The sequence below is a fragment of the Dermacentor andersoni genome, chromosome 9, assembly GCF_023375885.2.
Source record: "Dermacentor andersoni chromosome 9, qqDerAnde1_hic_scaffold, whole genome shotgun sequence".
Taxonomy (NCBI): Eukaryota; Metazoa; Arthropoda; class Arachnida; order Ixodida; family Ixodidae; genus Dermacentor; species Dermacentor andersoni.
In genome coordinates, this window is record NC_092822.1 from 137,918,247 (window position 1) to 137,937,263 (window position 19,017).

The 19,017-nt window shown below is 46.3% G+C and overlaps 1 protein-coding gene and 1 long non-coding RNA gene across 4 annotated transcripts in view; both read left to right on the forward strand.

Annotated features, from left to right (window-relative positions):
• The first annotated feature begins 14,612 nt into the window (after positions 1–14,612).
• The window catches only part of LOC126529763 (ferredoxin-fold anticodon-binding domain-containing protein 1 homolog), a 155,339-nt gene continuing 150,934 nt past the window's right edge, over positions 14,613–19,017 (forward strand). For 2 of the 3 annotated variants that reach the window (XM_050177268.3, XM_055070025.2), the window contains exon 1: positions 14,613–14,885. In XM_050177268.3, coding sequence (XP_050033225.1) covers positions 14,735–14,885 — 151 coding nt within the window. In that variant the 5' untranslated portion in view covers positions 14,613–14,734. Of the gene's footprint in view, positions 14,886–14,913; positions 15,045–19,017 lie in introns of those variants that run through there. The other variant, XM_055070024.2, reaches the window with a different exon arrangement.
• On the forward strand, positions 15,059–18,364 carry LOC129384497 (uncharacterized). The gene is made up of 2 exons (XR_008612215.1): positions 15,059–16,477; positions 17,647–18,364. It is a non-coding gene; the product is annotated as an uncharacterized lncRNA (long non-coding RNA).

Genomic DNA, 19,017 nt, shown 5'->3' on the forward strand with positions numbered 1-19,017 from the left:
GCTGATACGCATGGCAGCACTTTTTACGGTACTACTACAAAGTTTGATATTGTAGGCCCAGTCGTTCACCTTTACGGAATGTATTTATTGTAAGCACATATGCTGTGCGTCGGCATATTGTTGTTGTGGAAGCGTTAACTTGTTAATCAAACACATTCTGCGCAGATGCATTAGTAACTTGGTTTTGAGTAGATCTTTGTCCTGACTACAATTTATAGTATCGCAGCAAGAAACATTTTAGTAGAGGCTGAAGGGATTCCAGCAGTTTAAGCATACTGACTGCACAAAACACTGATGACACCTTTTCACCTTCCCCACAATGCACTCACACCATCTACACTTTCCATAAGCAAAAAGTGAGATAAAAAATCAATTACGGTTTCATTGACTCAGTACTTGCTGCTTCTGAAGCGGGCATCGAAGCAATCGTGGTATACGCTGCTACATGCATAGGTCTTGCATGATGCAGGTCCTGCTATGCACTGCACACAGGGCACACGTTGCAAACAGATAATTTATTTTTGCAGTGCTCAACTATAACGACACACTGACTCAAACATGACTGCGTTGTCACGTATGCTTCAGTGCGTCAGTGTTCTTGATTGCTACACGAGCGATTTATGCCCAACTAGCCCAAAAGACGGACGCACTAGAAAAAAGTGAGTGAATGAGTACAGTGAACTTGTACTGAACTGGATTCACATGCCGAATAGAAGAGCGCAGTGTCATCTGAAACAGGCGGCACGGCTGATTATGTAAGTACTTCCAATAGTTCGGCTACTAGCGTATTTCGCTTTCGGAAGTTATCTTTACCACTGGAAACAGCGCAGAGCTTGCCCGTTAAACTTGAGTCAACCGACACCACACGAAACACGCCGCGGTTGACCAACCCAACTTCCACACGGTTCATTCACCACATCACAGGTCACACGAAGTCAAGAGTGCCATATTTTAAATCACTGCAGCACCAAACGGACCTGAAAATTCATTTCCTTCGACAGAGTTTCTCAGGTGAGTTCGTTCACTCGCCAGTTACGAACTCGATGGACGCGCTAGGCCTACGCGTAACGTAAACAACATCGGCGATAGGCGAGTGTTGATTATCCAGACTTCGGAGCTCGTAAACGTGTTTCCATTCGTTTTGAGCTCAACAAAATGCACATACAACAAGCACAGACGTTGCGGCAATCGTGATTCGGTTGGCTGTTTTAGCAGACGATCGTACCGAGCCCGGCGGAACCCAGTGGGCAGGTTGGATTAGTCGGCGTCGTTCGAAGTCGCTTCGGATCCACGTCGCACTGCCACAACCCACGGTCGTCGGTCGGTCGGTCGTGTCGTTGTCGGCCCACTATTACAACACTGTCTTTCAGGAACAGTGTCGCGCGCGTCGTGCGTCCAAAAAACTCGGACGATCGTTGGTGCCGGCGTCTTCGCACGGTCGGCCATCAGGCCTAGCAGCCAGAGGCTCCGCAGCCTCCGATTGGTTGACGCCTGCGAGGCGTCGCAGCCTCCCATTGGTGCACGCCGGCGCAGCTTCGCCGCGCGCCGGCAAACTTCTAGCATCGGCAGTAGACATAATCGCTACGCGACGTTCCGCTTCAGCGAGTTCCCGACCGACGCTTTGACGCATTTGACCCTTGGGCGCGCGCCGAAGCTTTCCAGCGCGTGCCAGTGGTTGGGGCTTTAACTCAGCCGGCCCGCCCGGCGCTTGGAAGGTATATGGCACTCCAGAGGTCACATGGTACGGTTGGGCCAATGAACGTGTCGGCGGCGCGGGGAAAACGAATGCGGTACTCTGAAATTTTTTCCAGTGACTCTAGGAAACAGTGCGTGGACGGTCGTGGTTGGTCGTGGCTCGCGGACGCTCCTGTGGACGAGGCTTCAGCGACTTCGTTCGTAGCTAAGTACTCTTTTATCTTTATTAGCTAGTGTTTTGAAGTGTTTTTTTGTTGCATGGAGTAGGGGCGCAAATTTTGAATTCTTGGTAGGAGTAGTAAACGTACCGGCTTTGTCTAGGTCTGGCGGCTCCCCCGTTAGGCCTAGGGGGTAGGAGGGACCTATTTGATAGGCTTATTTAATTCTTTCAGCTAGCTCTTCGGATTCTTACATGGAGTAGGGAGTGATAATTCTTTATTTTTGTTTGGGATAGCGGTCGAGGTCGGGTTTGCGTGAGTGATTTGGCGAACTTGCTCGTTGGGCCTAGGGACGTAGGCCTAGCGATGAAATCGAAGAACGGGAAGGCCGCGGGGGACGGGGAGCAAGTGCAGTGCGACGAGTGCCTGCGCTGGTGCTTCCTCAAGGAGACTAAATTCCAGAATTTAGCAGACGCGGTGGGGTCTAGCTTCACGTGCAGGTCGTGCGAGGGCGTCAGGGAAGCCGTCCAAAAACTGGAAGGGAATTGGGCGGCTAAGTTTGAAGAGCTTAAGAGGAAGCTTTAGCTCGGGTCCAACTCCGACGCGGCCTATTCAAATACATGTAAAACGCAAAAACGTTTTTATGAGATAACCCCTGGACCAATTTTGATGAAATTTGTTGCATTTGAAAGAGAAAGTTAAATTCTAGTGACTGTTGGGAGCGGAATTTCGATTTAGGGCTTGAATTTTGGTAACAAGATTTTCAAAAATTCAGAAGTTTGAAAAAAATAGAAGCACGAAGTTTACAAACTAATAGCTCTGCATGAAAAACAGATATCGCGATTCTGTAAACGGCATCCATTAGACCATTCAAAGCGGACAAATTTGATATGTCATTTTAGATCTTACGTGAACTTGTTACCTTGGTTACAACGGTTTTGCAAAAGTTATATTTCCCTATGATTAAAATTTTTTATATTCATGTGTAACATATCAATTTTGTCCGCTTTAGATGTACTATTAGATGCAATTCACAGCATTGTATTATCGTTTTTAGTGGTTTAGTTACAGAGTTGTAAACTTGATAGTTTCGTTTTTTGAAAATGTTCGATTTTCGCCAATTTATAATAAAAAATTGACGACCTAACTCAAAAATTCGAAACCAACAGTCACTAGATTTTAAATTTCTCTTTCAAATGCGACAAACCCCGTCAAATTTGGTGCAGTGGTTGCCGAGAAAAACGAATTCTCATTTTACATGTATTTAGATAGGACCACTCGAGCTAAAGCTTCCTCTTAAGGCAAACCTGAGGGAGGAGCAGGAGAAGCGGGTAGCACTGCAGGCGAAAGTTGAAAATTTCGTCAAGGTGGAGGCGGCCCAGGCGGCACAGTTAGTAAGGACTGTGGCCGAGCTTGAGGAAGCGAAAGAAGAGAGCGCCGAACTGAAAAAGCGGCTCGACGCTCTTCAGAGTCGGGCAGCGGATAATGTCGGGTCAGGACGCCAAAGCGGGGGCGAAGTGGGAGGCAGGGAGCCAAAGCAAGCGGTCGCTAGCTCGCCGCCGGTGAATCGGCGTAGCTATAGTGAAGCAGCGCAACACGCCCCGAGTGAGGCGACGCTGCAGCCAGAGGAAGCTGGAAAGAGCGGCACCTACCTTGAGGCCACCATGCGGAAAAAGCAGGAGCCCAGGGGACAATGCCCTTTGTCGAGTCCGAATCAGGCGGAAAAGGACACCGGGAAGCAAGGAGAGGTAGGAGAGAGTGAAAGGGTGATTATCGCTGGCGACTCAAACATGGCTGGGTGCTCAAAAGCAATTGTGGAGAGGGTGAAAGGCGACAAAAGAGTGGCGGTAGGGACATTTCCAGGGCGGACACTGAATTCTGTCATGGAGCGAGCAAAAGAAAAGCTCACGGAAAATGCCCACGTGCGCAACCTTGTCGTAGTAGCAGGTGGGCTAAATGACGTCCTAAACAGGAAAGGGCCAGGACTAGCCCAGCGCTTGGCGAAGGGGGTGGACGACTTGCGCGAGCTATCCCCTCAAGTGCAGATCGTGGTGTGCACGGTGCCGGAGGTGCCTGTGCGTGACAGTCACGTACAAAGAGCCGTAATGGCTGCCAATGAGGCAATATGGAAAATGAGCCGAGAGAAAGGCTTCGAGGTTGTCGAAGTAAATAGGGAAGTGAGAAGTTGTGGTGGTTTTAAACGAGATGGGATCCACTTCAATTACAGGCTAGCACGAGAAGTGGGCTGGTGACTTGGGGGTCGCGCTGTTGCTTTTTTAGGGGGCCCGCGGGCGCTCAGGAGCTCAGAGTAGGTAGTAATAAAGAAGGTCCTCTAGGGGAACATCAGAAGAGCATCGCCGTCGATAACAGAAGAAGGAGGAAAGCAAGAACAAGAGCTCGCCATGCAATAGGCTACATAAACATGCAGGGCGGCAGAAGAAAGGAAAAGTGGGCAGAGATTGAGGAGCAGTTACATAGAGAACAAATAGGGGTGTATGCGGTTACAGAAACGCACCTTAGAGACTCAAAAGAGCCGCCAGTTATTGAGAATTATGTATGGGAAGGGTGCAACAGAACTAAGTCGGAAAGAAAGGGAGGGGGAGTCGGAATGCTCATCCATCAGGGAGCCAAATGGAAAAGAGTAAATTCACAATGTCAAGAGCATCTTTGGTTATCAGGTACAATGAGTGGGAAAGAAACTTGGCTGGGAGTTACGTATTTGTGGACCGGAAAAAAATTGCACAGAGAAGAATAAAGAGTTAGTGAAATGCATAAGCGCTGACATTAAGGGTTTCGGGAATGGTGCTGAGATTGTCCTATTAGGTGACATGAATGCCCACATACAGGATTTAGATGGCTATACCGACAATAACGGGAAGTCAATGCTAAACCTTTGCGAGCAACATAACCTCGTGATCGTGAATACAGGGCCTAAGTGTGAAGGACAGATCACGTGGGAAGTGGGAAACCGGCAATCGACCATTGATTACTGTCTGATGACAGAAGGAATTCATGATAAGTTGAGAGAAATGGTCATCGATGAGGAAGGGTTTAACAGCATAGGGAGTGACCATAAACGCATCATTTTGAAAATGGGATATGTAGTTGGGAAAGAGAGCAAGGAAAGCACAATGGCCAGTCCAAATTTGAACGCTGAACAAATAGCAAACACAGTCACTAGAGTTGGGGAAGAACTTTGCAATTGGCCAAGTAAGGGGTGGGAATATGGTGAGCTTCTAAGTGTAGTAACAACAGAAATACGGAAAGAGAAACAACATGTTCGTTGGAAAGGAAAAAAGAAACCGAAAAGCTGGTGGAACAAGGAGATACGAGAAGCGATCGCCGAACGACAGAAACCATCTCGAGAGCACAGGCAGGCAAAGAAGGCGCAGTTGCCACAGGATGAAGTAACCAGTAAATGGGAAATATACCGGGAGAAAAAGTCTATGGTTCAAATACTGGTGCAAGCAAAATTAAAAGGTGAAAGTGAACGTTGGTTGTCAGAAATACGTGAGAAAAAGAAGGCCGCACCTAGAATATTTTGGAATCACATAAAATTATTAGGCAGGAAGTCAACAACAATACAACAACACATCCTAGACGAAGATGAAAACAGACTGGAAGGAGAGGCAGCAATAAATTACATCCAAAAAGTAACAGCCGAATCTTTCCAAGGCAAGGACGAGGTTGTATTTGAAGAAAAAAAGAGCATGAAAGAGACCCAAGTGGAAAAGGAACTGGTGCTTACAAATTTAAACTGGAAGAAAGCGGAAGAGAAAATTCCTAAGCGCACAGCCACAGGGCTAGACGAGGTTCCCGTTAGGCTGATAAATGAACTGGGACCAAAAAGTAAGGAAGCTCTGGTGAAAGCAGTGGAAAAAACTTTAAAAGATAGACGAATACCAGACAGTTGGCGACAAAGTAGAATGAATTTAATTTATAAAGGTAAGGGGGAGAAAGACAGAATTCACTCGTATAGACCGTTGACCATTACATCGGTAATATACTGGCTAGCAATGCAGGCAATCAAATTAAAGCTTCAAGCATGGGCAGAGAATAATGGCATTTTGGGAGAGCTTCAGAATCGCTTTAGAATAGGTAGGTGTTTGGATGATAACTTGTTTGTTCTTACTCAGTGTATTGAAATATCAAAAGCAGAAAGCAGACCGTTGTATGTGGCCTTTTTGGACATTACAGGAGCCTACGACAACGTAGACCGCAACATTCTGTGGGATATTCTGGAAGGGGAAGGCTTAGGTAACGATTGTCTACAACTTTTGAGAGAGATTTACCTAGAAAATACTGTTTGCGTTGAATGGGAAGGGATGAGGAGCGCGGAGAAAGTTCATATCAACAAGGGACTGAGGCAGGGGTGCCCTTTATCCCCGCAGCTGTTTATGATGTACATGGTGAGGATGGAGAGGGCGCTAGAAGGAAGTAATATCGGGTTTAATCTCTCATACAAACAGGCAGGTACAGTAATAGAGCAGCAACTCCCAGGTTTATTTTATGCGGACGACATTGTGTTGCTCGCAAACAAGCAAAGTGATTTGCAACGTCTGGCTAATATCTGTGGACAGGAAGGCAACAAATTAGGTTTGAAATTTAGTGTTAGGAAATCAGGTGTTATTGTATTCAATGAAAACAGTGAACAGACAGTGGAGATACAGGGCCAAAAAATACCTCGGGTAACAGAATATAAATACCTTGGTATATGGATAAACGAAGGCAACGAATATATGGAAACACAGGAAAAAACCATAACAGTCAAGGGGAAGAGAAATGCAGCCATAATGAAGCACAGAGCGCTATGGGGATACAATAATTACGAGGTCCTCCGAGGTATGTGGAAAGGGGTAATGGTTCCAGGACTTACTTTTGGAAATGCGATTGTTTGCTTTAAATCAGGGGTACAATCAGGACTCGACGGGAACCAAAGGTCAGTGGGTCGCCTCGCATTGGGCGCTCACGGGAAGACTACAAATGAAGCTGTGCAAGGGGATATGGGCTGGACTAGTTTTGAAGTGAGGGAAGCTCGCAGTAAAATTGAGTATGAAGAATGGCTGAGGAATATGGAGGAAAGTAAATGGGCTGGGAGAGTGTTCAGGTATCTGTACAGGCAAAACATTGATTCACAGTGGCGGAAAAGAACTAGGAAGCTTACCAGAAAGTATGCGGCCTGTGGGGTGGGCAACACAGCAACAAAGAAGGTCAAGCGGAAAGTCAGAGAGGCTGAATTAATCTCATGGGTGGCGGCAATGGAAAAGAAACCTGCCATGAGTAACTACTTAAGAGGAAAAAAACGAAATTAGGAAAAACACCATTTATGATAACTCAAATGGAAGCTCATTACTTTTCGAAGCGAGATCGGGATGCCTTAGAACACGCACCTATAAAGCGAGATATAAGAAGGAAGAAGAAGCATGTGCTTGCTGTGGTAAAGCTAGGGAAACGACGGAGCATATTTTATTAGAATGTGAAGACGTGTACCCAGCGGTCGATTTAGGCACCACTGGCCTCCTTGAAGCCCTTGGGTTCAGCGGGAGCAGTGGTAAAGCAAACAGGTCCGCAATAGACATCAGTAAGAGGCGATCGGAGGATTGGTGGAAGAAAAGTAGGGAAACGACAAAAGACGGAGACGTACAAAAGCACAATTCGCAATAGGGGATCAGAAAATTTGGACGTGATAGTTCATAGTGTTTTTTTTTCTTCATTGGTTAACCTAGGTAGGATATTAGGCAGCATAGTAGCAAGAGCTTGGTGGCGCAAGCCACCACCCCGTTCCAAAGGGGACGCTCATAACATCCATCCATCCATCCGGAAACGGGGTTTTGCACACGCTTTACCAGATGTTCTGTGGCTTAAGTTACTGTGTTTCTGGCTGCTGCGCCTCGATCGTGCCATAGAGAAAAAAAAATGACTTCTTTTTCTTTCTCTATGATCGTGCTCCCGCCAGTATAGTTGCTGTGTAGCAAACGTAGCGCCTACATATATTCATGTAGGCGCTACGTTTGCCACACAGCAACCAAACTGGCGGGAGCACGATCGAGGCGCAGCAGAATACATGTAGCGCTGAGTCATATCGAGTTAAGGCACACTCTCAACTGACTTTTAAGGGCATCCCGAGCGGTTTTTCGTTTATTACGCCGCGTTACCCTGAGTTAAATTGTGCCGCCGCGCTCCAGCTGTTGCATTTCGTGTAGCGGGCTACTGACAGAATGCGGTTTCCAGGTGGCACGATGGCCTCGACTGGAATAAACGCACACGACACCAAAGATTGAGTAAGCCTGAAAATATTTTATTTGCATTTTACAAGTACAACAAAAAGCACACGTCTACGCATCCACACAAACGCGGTTACATAGTCAAGAAATTGCTCATTAATGCGGGTAGCACAAACGCACAAGAAAGAATTAAGACCTAAGCTACAAAACGTACGGTCGGCTGCGAAGTATAGTAATTTCCCTGTCAGCGCGTGTCACTTTTATACAGCATCTTTACAGCACTACCAGGCCGAGTAGTTTGGCGGAAAGAACGCAACAGCTTATACGGCCGTCAGCTGCCTCGTCCTTACGGGTGTCATAATTATCCTAATCTCCGCATCAACGTCGTGCAAGTTCGCATACAGATATCTGTATCTGAACCATATGTGCCAGCTTAATACACGTGTAGTGAAATTATGGTAACCACTGCGTCTTATCAAACGTATTGGTTTTGCAAATGCGCATTACAGCTGACGGAACGACATACTGTAAGTGAAGCACAAGAGAACAAGGACAAAAGGAGGATACAACACTTGAAGAAACGAAGAATTAGTAGGCATACAGCAAACAAGCGATGACGGAGAGCACACAATGATACATCGGGTGTTCTGTGACATCGGTTTGCGTACTTATGGTGTTATGGAGATCAACGGCATAAAAACGTACCTTCAAGCGTACTCCCTCAGCCTCCGCCGCATTCATTATGATAATCAACGCCTAAACAAAATGAGGCACTATTCTTTGGCAAGAGTAGACCTTTTTACAGCAAGTCTATGTAATGACTCGCAGACGAAACCAGCATGCTTTCGAAAATGTTTTACCGCCGTAGTATTCGAACGCCAACGGCCAGGAAACACATCGATACCAATAGGCTGTCGGCTGTCGGTGGTTAATCGAGCACAAAAACCTTGACGCTGTGACTAAAAAGCAGCTTCAACAATCAAATTAAAAAAAAAATCAACTGCCTATTTGCCTGAAGTAAAAAAGCATCCTTAGACACCTCGATTGTTCATGTCAATGGTTTGTGTAAATTAAAAAATTTAGCATGTTCAGCGCCCCTAGCAGAGAAAGCACAAATTAATGTGTTCGACAAAATTACAGTAGCTCCACTTGCGCGCTTACGCTGAAACGTGCCTCGATTGATTTTTCGCCCTCTGTGGCCATTTGTTGAACTTGAGAGTGTGCGGGGCCTGGTTGGGTGGTTGGCGTAGGTGGGGGTAGAGTTCCTGTATATGCTCCCGCAGGGAGCAGAGTTGCGCATAGTTCCGCCGCCGTGATCCAGCTCTGCAGCGAAGCCACTCCTCGCGCGCGCAGGAGCCAAATGCCGCGCGGTGTTCCGCCTTTTTCTCTGGTGGTCGCGAGCTACAAGCGCCAATTGTTCGCAGGCGCTTAGCAAAGGGCACTTGTTAATACAGGCTACGCTCGAACGAGTCATTCGTGCAGCCGGAGGGGGTGGGCTTCCAACCAACCGAAACTTTGTATGTACCTATGTAAACACGCATATACAAACACACACACGAACGTACAAATATGGGGTGGGACCGCCTTCGATTCCCCAAAATAATATACTCCCGTGGCTCGAACAGCTCCAGAGTTCGCTCGCAAATGCGCAGTACGTTGCCACAAACAGCGGTGCAATGATTTTCAGCATGCAGCAGAAGAAAAGCGGAGGAGTTAAGGTGAGCTGGGGAGCCGGCCCTCCCAAAACGCTTCTTGCTCCGCACAACAACATAACCAATAACACAAGCATGCAGACAGAAAACGAGAAGAGGCTTTGTGCCGAAAACAGTAATCTTAAAAAAGAGCTTGAGCTCTGCCGCGAAGAAACCCGGCAACTCAGGAAAAGAATAGACGACCTAATTCAGGAAATGCAAGTGATGAGAAAGGCAGGTTTCTCACCAGTTAGGGTGCCATCACCGCCGCAGCAACATATAGAGAGCACGCAAACTAGCGAGGGGAACACCTCAATTGAAGACCTCAAAGCTTTCATGCAGCAAATGCAGCAGCAAATGCAGCAGCTAAATCAAAAGATAGCCCTGCAAGACCAGAGCTTCCGCAACTACGTAAAGAATCAAACTACACAGAGAACAGTAAACGACGCCAGAGATCGACTCTACAACGAGCGCAGGTTTGGATCAGAATCCCAGGGAACAAATAACAACACCAATACATCAACATGGCAGGACCAAACCAACTAGAGTTTTGGCAGTGGAACTGCAGGAGCTACAAGCGCAAGCAAGGGCTCCTGCAACAGTTCATTAACACTAGAGGAAATCCACCAGATTTAATATTACTACAGGAAACAAATTGCATCCCAACCCTAAAAGGATATACGTGTCAGAAAAATGGACGAACAGCGACTTTAATAAGCAACAAAATAACAACCATAACACATAAGGAACTAGAAGACACACAGCTAGAACATATCGTGACCGAAGTGATTCCAAAACGGAAAAAGAAAGCTAAGAGCACTTTCGTAATCAATCTATATAGCCCACCTAAAAACAGAGGAAATTTTATTAAGCTTTTTGCGGAAGCGAAGAAGCTTGCAGGGCAAAGCACCCTAATAATAGCAGGAGACTTCAATGCGAAGAGTCCGCAGTGGGGCAGTAGAATCGAAGACAAGAAAGGGCGCAGTATCTGCACAGCTGCAGAAAACATAGGCTGCGAGCTACTCACAGATGAAAGCCAACCCACCAGACAGGGCAATAGCGTAAGCGTGGACACGTGTCCCGACCTAACCTTTGTCGGGGGCGCTAAGCAAGTCGAATGGGAGAACTTGCAAGAAAACCTCGGCAGCGACCACTACATCATCAGGGTCAGCACAGAGGCAGAAATCATCAGGAGGAAGATTGGCAAGGCAAGTCTAACAGACTGGGATGCCTTTCGAGTCCACTGTAAACAGCTAAAAGGGGACATAACCTCGGCAGAGGATTGGAGCCATCAACTCCGACAAATAAGAGATCTCTACACAAAAGAAGTGGAACGAACAGAACAAGCACCAGAAGTGGACAAACGACTCCTCAGGCTATGGGAGGCACGACGAGGCCTAACCAAGCGGTGGAAGCGTCAGAAGCTAAATAGAAAGCTTAAGAAGAAAATTGCCGAAATAACTCAGCAAGCAGAGGAGTATGCAACGCAGCTGGCAAGGCAGGGGTGGCAGCAGTTTAGTACCTCACTGAATGGCACCCTAAGCACAGCCAGAACATGGCATATCCTCAGAACACTCATGGATCCGAGCAAGAGCAAGGCGGAAAGCAGCAAATCCATTCAGAGATTAGTCCACCAGTATGAAGGAACAGAAGAACAACTGCTCCAAGCAGTACGGGAAAAATGCTACGGAAAGATCTCGGTAGAAGGCTACCGAGGCGACTACCAGGGTGAAGAAAATTCAACTACAGACCGACCCATCACAAGAGAAGAGGTCGTCGAGGCTGTAAGGGCTACAACGAAGAACACAGCAGCAGGGGCGGACAAAATCCGAAACTCGCTAATTCGAAACCTCAGCGACGAAGCAATTGATCAGCTCACCCTCTACCTCAACGAACTATGGGAGGAAGGCAAAGTACCAGCGGAGTGGAAACACGCCGTAGTGGTGATGATTCCCAAACCCGGCAAAAAACTCCAAATTGAAAATCTCAGACCAATTTCGCTTACATCATGCCTAGGCAAGCTGTACGAAAGAATAGTAACCCGAAGAATCCAAACGCACCTTGAAGACGGAGGATGGTACCCCAACACCATGTTCGGCTTCAGGGCAAACTTGTCTACCCAAGATATCTTGCTACAGCTAAAGGAAGAGGTACTCGAGACAATGCCGAAACACGGGGAAAACGTGGTCATGGCCATCGACATCAAGGGAGCCTTTGACAACGTGTCCCACGCCGCAATTATGGAGGGGATCAACACCACTAATTGCGGGAAGAAAGTCCATGACTATATCAGAAGCTTCCTAACGGACAGAACAGCGACAGTAGGCCTGGGAGACCTACGGAGTGACGCCTTTCAAACGCCATGCAAGGGCACTCCGCAGGGCTCAGTAATCTCGCCAGTACTCTTCAACATAGCGATGGTCAACCTTACCAAGAAACTTAGCAAAATCCAAGGAATCAGTCACGCAATGTACGCGGACGACATAACGATCTGGACTACTCAAGGCTCACTAGGGGATAAACAAGAGGCACTACAAGAAGCTGCCACCTGCATCGAAGAATACACAAAGCAAAGAGGCCTCAGATGCTCCACGGAGAAATCTGAACTCCTCAGGGTGGGCAGACACCCCACTGATGCCCCGCTCGAAGTAAGGCTAGAAGGACAGAACATCCCGGAACAAAAGATGATTAGAATCCTCGGCATGTGGCTGCAAGGAAGCCGGAAATGCAGCCACACAATCTGCCTGCTAAACAAAGCAGCAGGACAGGTGGGCCGAATGATTAGCAGAGTGGCACACAAGCGATATGGCATGAAAGAGGAGGACACACTCAGGTTGGTCAACAGCCTGATAGTCAGCCGGGTCACATACTCACTGCCGTACCATGCAATCACCAAAACCGAAAAAGAGCAAGTGGAGATCATCCTCCGGAAAGCGTATAAAACAGCTCTTCACCTCCCAAGGAACACATCCAACGACAAACTCATGCAACTTGGAATCAGCAACACTTTTGAAGAACTAAGGGAATGCCAGCTCAACGCACAAGTACGAAGACTCAGCAATACAACAACAGGAAGGGCGCTCCTGACAAAGCTAGGTCGGGAAGTAGAAAAACCACAAAGTAGCAGGGCCACATTACCAGACCCACTAAGAAAGAAACTACGAATACAACCTATCCCTCGCAACATGGACCCAAACCTCCATGCGAGTAGGAGACAGGCTAGGGCAGAGTTTTACGAAAAGACGATGGGACATCGGGACAATACAGTCTATACCGATGCGTCCCTATACTCACAAGCACACAAAAACAACGCGGCAGCGGTAGTAGTAAATAATCAAGGAGAATTAATCACAGGACTCACGGCCGAGGTGGCTAACATAACCGAGGCAGAGGAAATTGCTGTCGCACTGGCAGCGGAAGAAGGTTATAGAACAGGAATATCCCTCAATATTCTAACAGATTCACAAGAGGCGTGCCGGAGCTATATAAGAGGCAGAATTAGTAGCACGGCGCTCAAGATCCTCAGCAGAGTTCCAATCGCTGAGGGACAACCCACACATAACATTATCTGGATACCAGGCCACGCAGGGATCAGGGGCAACGAAGGGGCGGACAGCCTAGCTCGAGGGATGACCAGCCGAGCAGAAACGTCAACCGCCCCAGAGGGGCCACGGATCAACTGCGGGAACAGCTATTCAGAGCTATTACACCTCTATAAGGGGCTACGATATCAATATCCCCCACCACATAAAGCATTAACAAAGGAGGAGGCCGCAGGATGGCGGAGACTGCAAACGGGCACCTTCCCAAACTTACACATACTAAGTAGGATGTTCCCCACGCAGTATAGCGCAACCTGTCCGTGGTGTGGAGCTAAACCAACATTATACCACATTACATGGGAGTGTACAAGAAACCAGGCATTCCACAAACACAAAACACCAAGTGCGGAGCAATGGGAGAGCTGGCTCACCAGCCGCGAGCTAGAGGCTCAAAGAGCTCTAATAGCGCACGCGTGCGAGGCGGCCCGGCTCAGTGGAGCCCTGGACTAGGGGCCCATCCATGGCTGAAGAGGACCCAAGCTTCAAGAATGAAGATTTCGGCCTCGAACCGCTAAAACTTTAAGACTCAATAAAGTTTTCCATTCCATTCCATTCAGCATGCATATGAAGTTGTCTTATCATGGCCAGAAAGCAAGAAATGTTTTAAAGAGTGTTTAAAACTTCACACACGTAAGGTGGACACTTAGCGCATTTTGGCTGCCGAAACCAGCCGATTAATGACCGTCGCCAAGAGAGCTATCGTGCCTGCAGTTATGTCAGTGACCGTTAACAGAGCGCCATTTATCGCTAACCATCGTTCACAACAGCTGCACGTTTTCGATGCATGCGGTGCAGACACAGATTTAAGCGCATTTCAAATGTTGACATGTGCACATTTTAAGCAAAGCTTACTTTTATTTACTATTACTATTTAGTAGTACTTACTATTTAGTAGCAGCAAATCTGCAAATAGAAAAAGATTCAAGATGCAAGAGCTTCTAGCTGCTCCTCTGAACGCACGATCGACGGTCCACTGATTGCAATGGCGATGGTACTGACGGAAACGACGATTGAGTCGGCGATGCGCCCGTAAAGTTGGCTTCACAGCGCCGCGGATCATTTGACGTCATTTTTCGCGCTCGGCCAATAGCGGTGCGAGCGGCGCCGGAAAAGGTATGCGCAACTCTGTAGGAGGGGGTGAGCACTAGCGCCACTGTTCGCGGCGGCGGTTTGGAAAACTAAAAAAAAAACCACACAAGCAAAAGCAAATCAGCGGCGCTGGCGCAGCGCCGCACGCGCAGGTCGTCCCTTATACCGTAGGTCGTGTTCAGGTCCCACACAACACGTGTTTCACGGCAGCGGCTGAATATATTGAACCAACTCAACCACCTATCAACAACTGGGCTCACTGGGTGTTGCCCAATATGGTGTGCCTGCTTGTTGGCGAAGGCGACTTTTCATTCGCGTTGGCATTGGCGGCTCAACGGGGCGCTGCCAACTTGGTGGCCAGCTGTTTGCTCCATGGCTCCTTGGACGTCGGCGCACGGGCCAATGTGGACAGGCTGTCTGCTATGGGTGAGCGTCCTGTCTGCTGCTGCGTAGCAGAACTAGAATGTTGTCGTATGAATCCTGGCTATCTGATACGGAGCAGGCGTGCAAACGCGTCTCCCAGGCACTCGAAGTACTGCTGTCAACAACTCAATGAATGCGGGCGAACGTGTCGTCTGTTCCAAGGCAAGCGAGCGGTTCGCAGGAAGCTGTAGGCTTGAAGTGTTGTAGCTTGCGTGTGCTTCATTGCTTGTTTGGTTGCGTGGCAGTCAAACGCGCAATCAAGCTCACTCAAACTACAACACTTGTAGCGGGCAATCGAACGCGAGATTGTGCAGTTATAATGATAAACGAACAGCATGGATAAACTTATTGCAAACAAAATAACATAAAATAAATACGTTGAAGATAAAGCGCGAAATCTGTCATTTTCAAAGTACTTATAAAGGCAGTTGTGCAGCATTAAGAGCACTGTTATGAAGGCTTGCTTACATCGTTAGTTCTGTTACAATTAAAGGACTGCCCATTCCTCTGTATTTCTTCTTAAAACAAGCCTTTCTTTACGCATGGGTCTTGCAGTAGATTTGGAATTAACTGCCCACTACTACAGGTACTGGCAGTGCACAGCAAACCTCTTCATATATAGATTCATAAATTACAAAGAGGCATTTGATTCAGTACAGATACCAGCAATCATGAAGGCATTGCTTAGTCTAGGAGTATGAGAAGCATACATGAATATCTTAGCGTATTATATGTGTAAAGACTCCAAAGCTACCCTAATTCTCCCCAAGAAAAACAAATATGCCTGTAAGAAAGGGGTCAGGCAAGGAGACACAATCTCTTCAGTGCTTTCCACTGCACGCTTAGAAGTATTCAAGCCATTAGACTGCAAACAATTAAGGATGAAGATCAACAAAATTCTCGGCAACCTACAGCCTGCAGGTGGCACTGTCCTGTTCAGCAATATTGATGATGACTTGCAACAAACGATTAAAGACTTTAGCAGACAAAGTGTACCCCTGCCACATGGTCACAGACAATGACATTAACTGGCTAATACCTTAAACTTTAATGTCATTCGCGGGGTGCCACACAAACATGCTTAATGGCATTAACGCTTAATGCCATTCTCGTAACTCACTTCGCCGTCAAATGCGTACTCTTGTTCTCAATGTCTTCATATTCTGACGTGACTAAACGAACTATTAGTGAAGAACAATTAATATATTCCTCTCTTTCTTTCTCGCGGTGTAGTGTGTTCTTACAATTATTACAACTCACTTGGTGTTGAATGTGTACTCTAGTTTACAATGTCCCTGCCGTGGCCGTAGGGACCATATTCTCATGATATTAAGCAAACTTGTAGATAAAAACAACTAATATATTCACTTTTTTAAATGGAGCTCTTTATTTTTGTACAGATCAGCAGGCGATCTTGCTGCTACTCACGGCTAGAGCACTAATCGTGCGTGTGTTAGCCAGGAGAAGCTGTTCGATTGCACGGCGGCAGCTCCTTGCCTTGTTAGCCTCATACTGAAGCATTCAAATTTCTCACCGATGCAAACTGGAGCACACGGTCAAATTCTTCAGGATCGCTGCGGGAGAGCTTTGAAGCTGTGAGCGCTATTTTTCCCAATTTCAATGCTGTGGCTACGCTATGGATTGGCCTTCGAGCTAGCTTTGGCTTCAAACAGCTTACGGCTGGGTGCAACAATGACATTCCTGAAGTAAACTACATACAATACACCGATTAATGTTTTTCATGCCATTTCTTAAACATCTGCTCCCGAGATAACTGTTTTTTATTGTATTACGATTGGCAAGCAAACTTAACCGTTTCACTGCAGCTATTGCCATCGCAACAATTAATGTAATTAAGTGTGCACGTGTAGCAGCGATCAAAATATAATGGCATTAAGAAACTTAAGGTCTTAAACTTTTAATGGCATTAACCTCGCCCATGTGGCACAGGTATAAAAGTATATGGTGGAAGATTAACCCGTTAAAGCCAAACAAAAATGTACCAGGTACATTTTGTTGGCTTTAGTACCAGATGATCTTTTCACACTGTAAATGCATTGTCAGTTTCCGGAGCTGTGCTATATTTTCTGAAATGCTATGCTGGCCCTTTACGGGTGAAAAACATGTTGCAGGTTATCTAATATGTATGCTATATTTTGGAGCTTCCTAAAACCGAAAGGCTTGCAGCGAAGAGTGATGTTTTAGGATGAAGGTGGGCATTCATGATTAAAATATTCAGCATTTGTTTCACTAGTAGTTCAAACATTCAACAGAATGGTGGCACCTCCTCCAAGGAGAGTCGGTTCTTCCTTTACAATCCTGTTGTATGACTTGCTGGGTGACATTTTCGTTTCAATTTTCTGACCTTTCAAGAGATGGGGACGTGCTATAACGTAATGCTATTCCAAACTTTGCTATTCCAATTCTGCAATCAGCCCTTCACAATTGGTCAGAAAATTTTCAGGCCACCTCCGCTTCACCTATTTGTCCTGCGACGTCATGAAAACCGCAAAAACGCCCCATCTGATATGATATGTGCGCACTGATGAATGTTTACGCTGAACAAAAGAAAAATGATTATTTCTGATCCAATGCTTATTTGCCAATAGCCATCTGCTATTGGTGAAAAGTTCTGGGGCTGCGCCCACTTTGCCTGTCACGCAACGTCACAAAACCGCGAAAACACACCACGTCAAAGTGATGTGCATGCCTTAAAAAGGCAATATTATGCCGAAAAAAAAAGATTTTTTTTTTTTCTGAATAGCTGGAGACTGCCTCACTCCGAAAGGAAAAGAAGATGGCTGCTGATTGCTCAGGCACTGGCTGCTCACACCTTCCAGAGAGCATGGATTTATTTGTGTATAATAAAACTTCTTGTGTGGTAGTATAATGTTATCAAGCCCTTTCAGCATGTATACGACATCGCTCTACCAACTCATTGCCGAGTTCCATTGCATGCTCCCGTGATTTTCGACCAGCCACTGCAAGCAAAGTAAAGGGAAGCGGACTAATGGCAGATGCCGGCACCACCCTCCTCATCCGCTTGTATATTTTCACGGCGCTGGCTCAGCCCCATCGAAACTCTCTCCACTTGAGCGTGCTCCTTGCCTCTTGTCAGCCAATCAGATAAGAACAACCACTCGATGTAGGCAATGTTATTTGTTTATAAGGCAAACAAAAGTGGCCTCCTACAAATGAGGAGAGCATATTATTGGGCTATTAAGACAGCGTTGTGGGCCACCACCCGGTGCTTGCGTGGGCAGCTGCGTAAATGTGACATTAGGAGACTGCAATAAAAACAGATTGAAATAGTTTTACGTTATAGGGCCTCAGGTCTACGTCCGATTCCCCAAACTAGGTTGGCCTACTTTTATTGCATAACTCATCTTGATTGGCAGACATACATCGGCATACATAGTCTTTGTTGTTTTCTGTTTCCTCCCATCTATTTTCCACTTTGTAATAAAATCATGCATAAATTATCTGTCTTTATTATAATGTTCATATGTTGTCGAAATTGTTTATTTATTTAACTTAATTTGCTGTAACGCTGCCTGCTGTTTTATGACTGAGAAGAGCATCATTATCTTTGTCGGCAGCAAGAAAAAAACCAGGAGGAATAATAGCGATGTTGATGTAATTTGTATTATATTTATTACCTGCAACCATCTCTGAAGTTTCTGTTGCCACCAAAGAATATGTTCATGGAATAGAGGTAAAAAAACATTGCATCTGCTTCGAGAACAAGTATGCCCCTATACCATACTCATAGACCAAGTGTACTTTACAAAGTATACCTGCATTCATTTTCTTGCAAGGCTATTAATATGCATTGTATATTCAATGTCATGCATTCATCATTTACACCAACTTACACACAAACTTCAGCCTTGATAAACATATGCTATGCTTGACAAAAAATAAAGAAGGTGTATGTGCAGAACACCTGCAATGTTTAACACTTCTTTATGTTTGGTGATGAATAGATCAAATATATCGTGAAGCAGACAAAAAACTACAATGTGGTTGTCTTGCAGGACCCTTAGCAAAACATTGTACTAAGGCACATGGTATGTTTCATCTTTCATTAGTTTCTATTGGCAGTCATACTGTACTTTCAAAAGTACGCTGCACG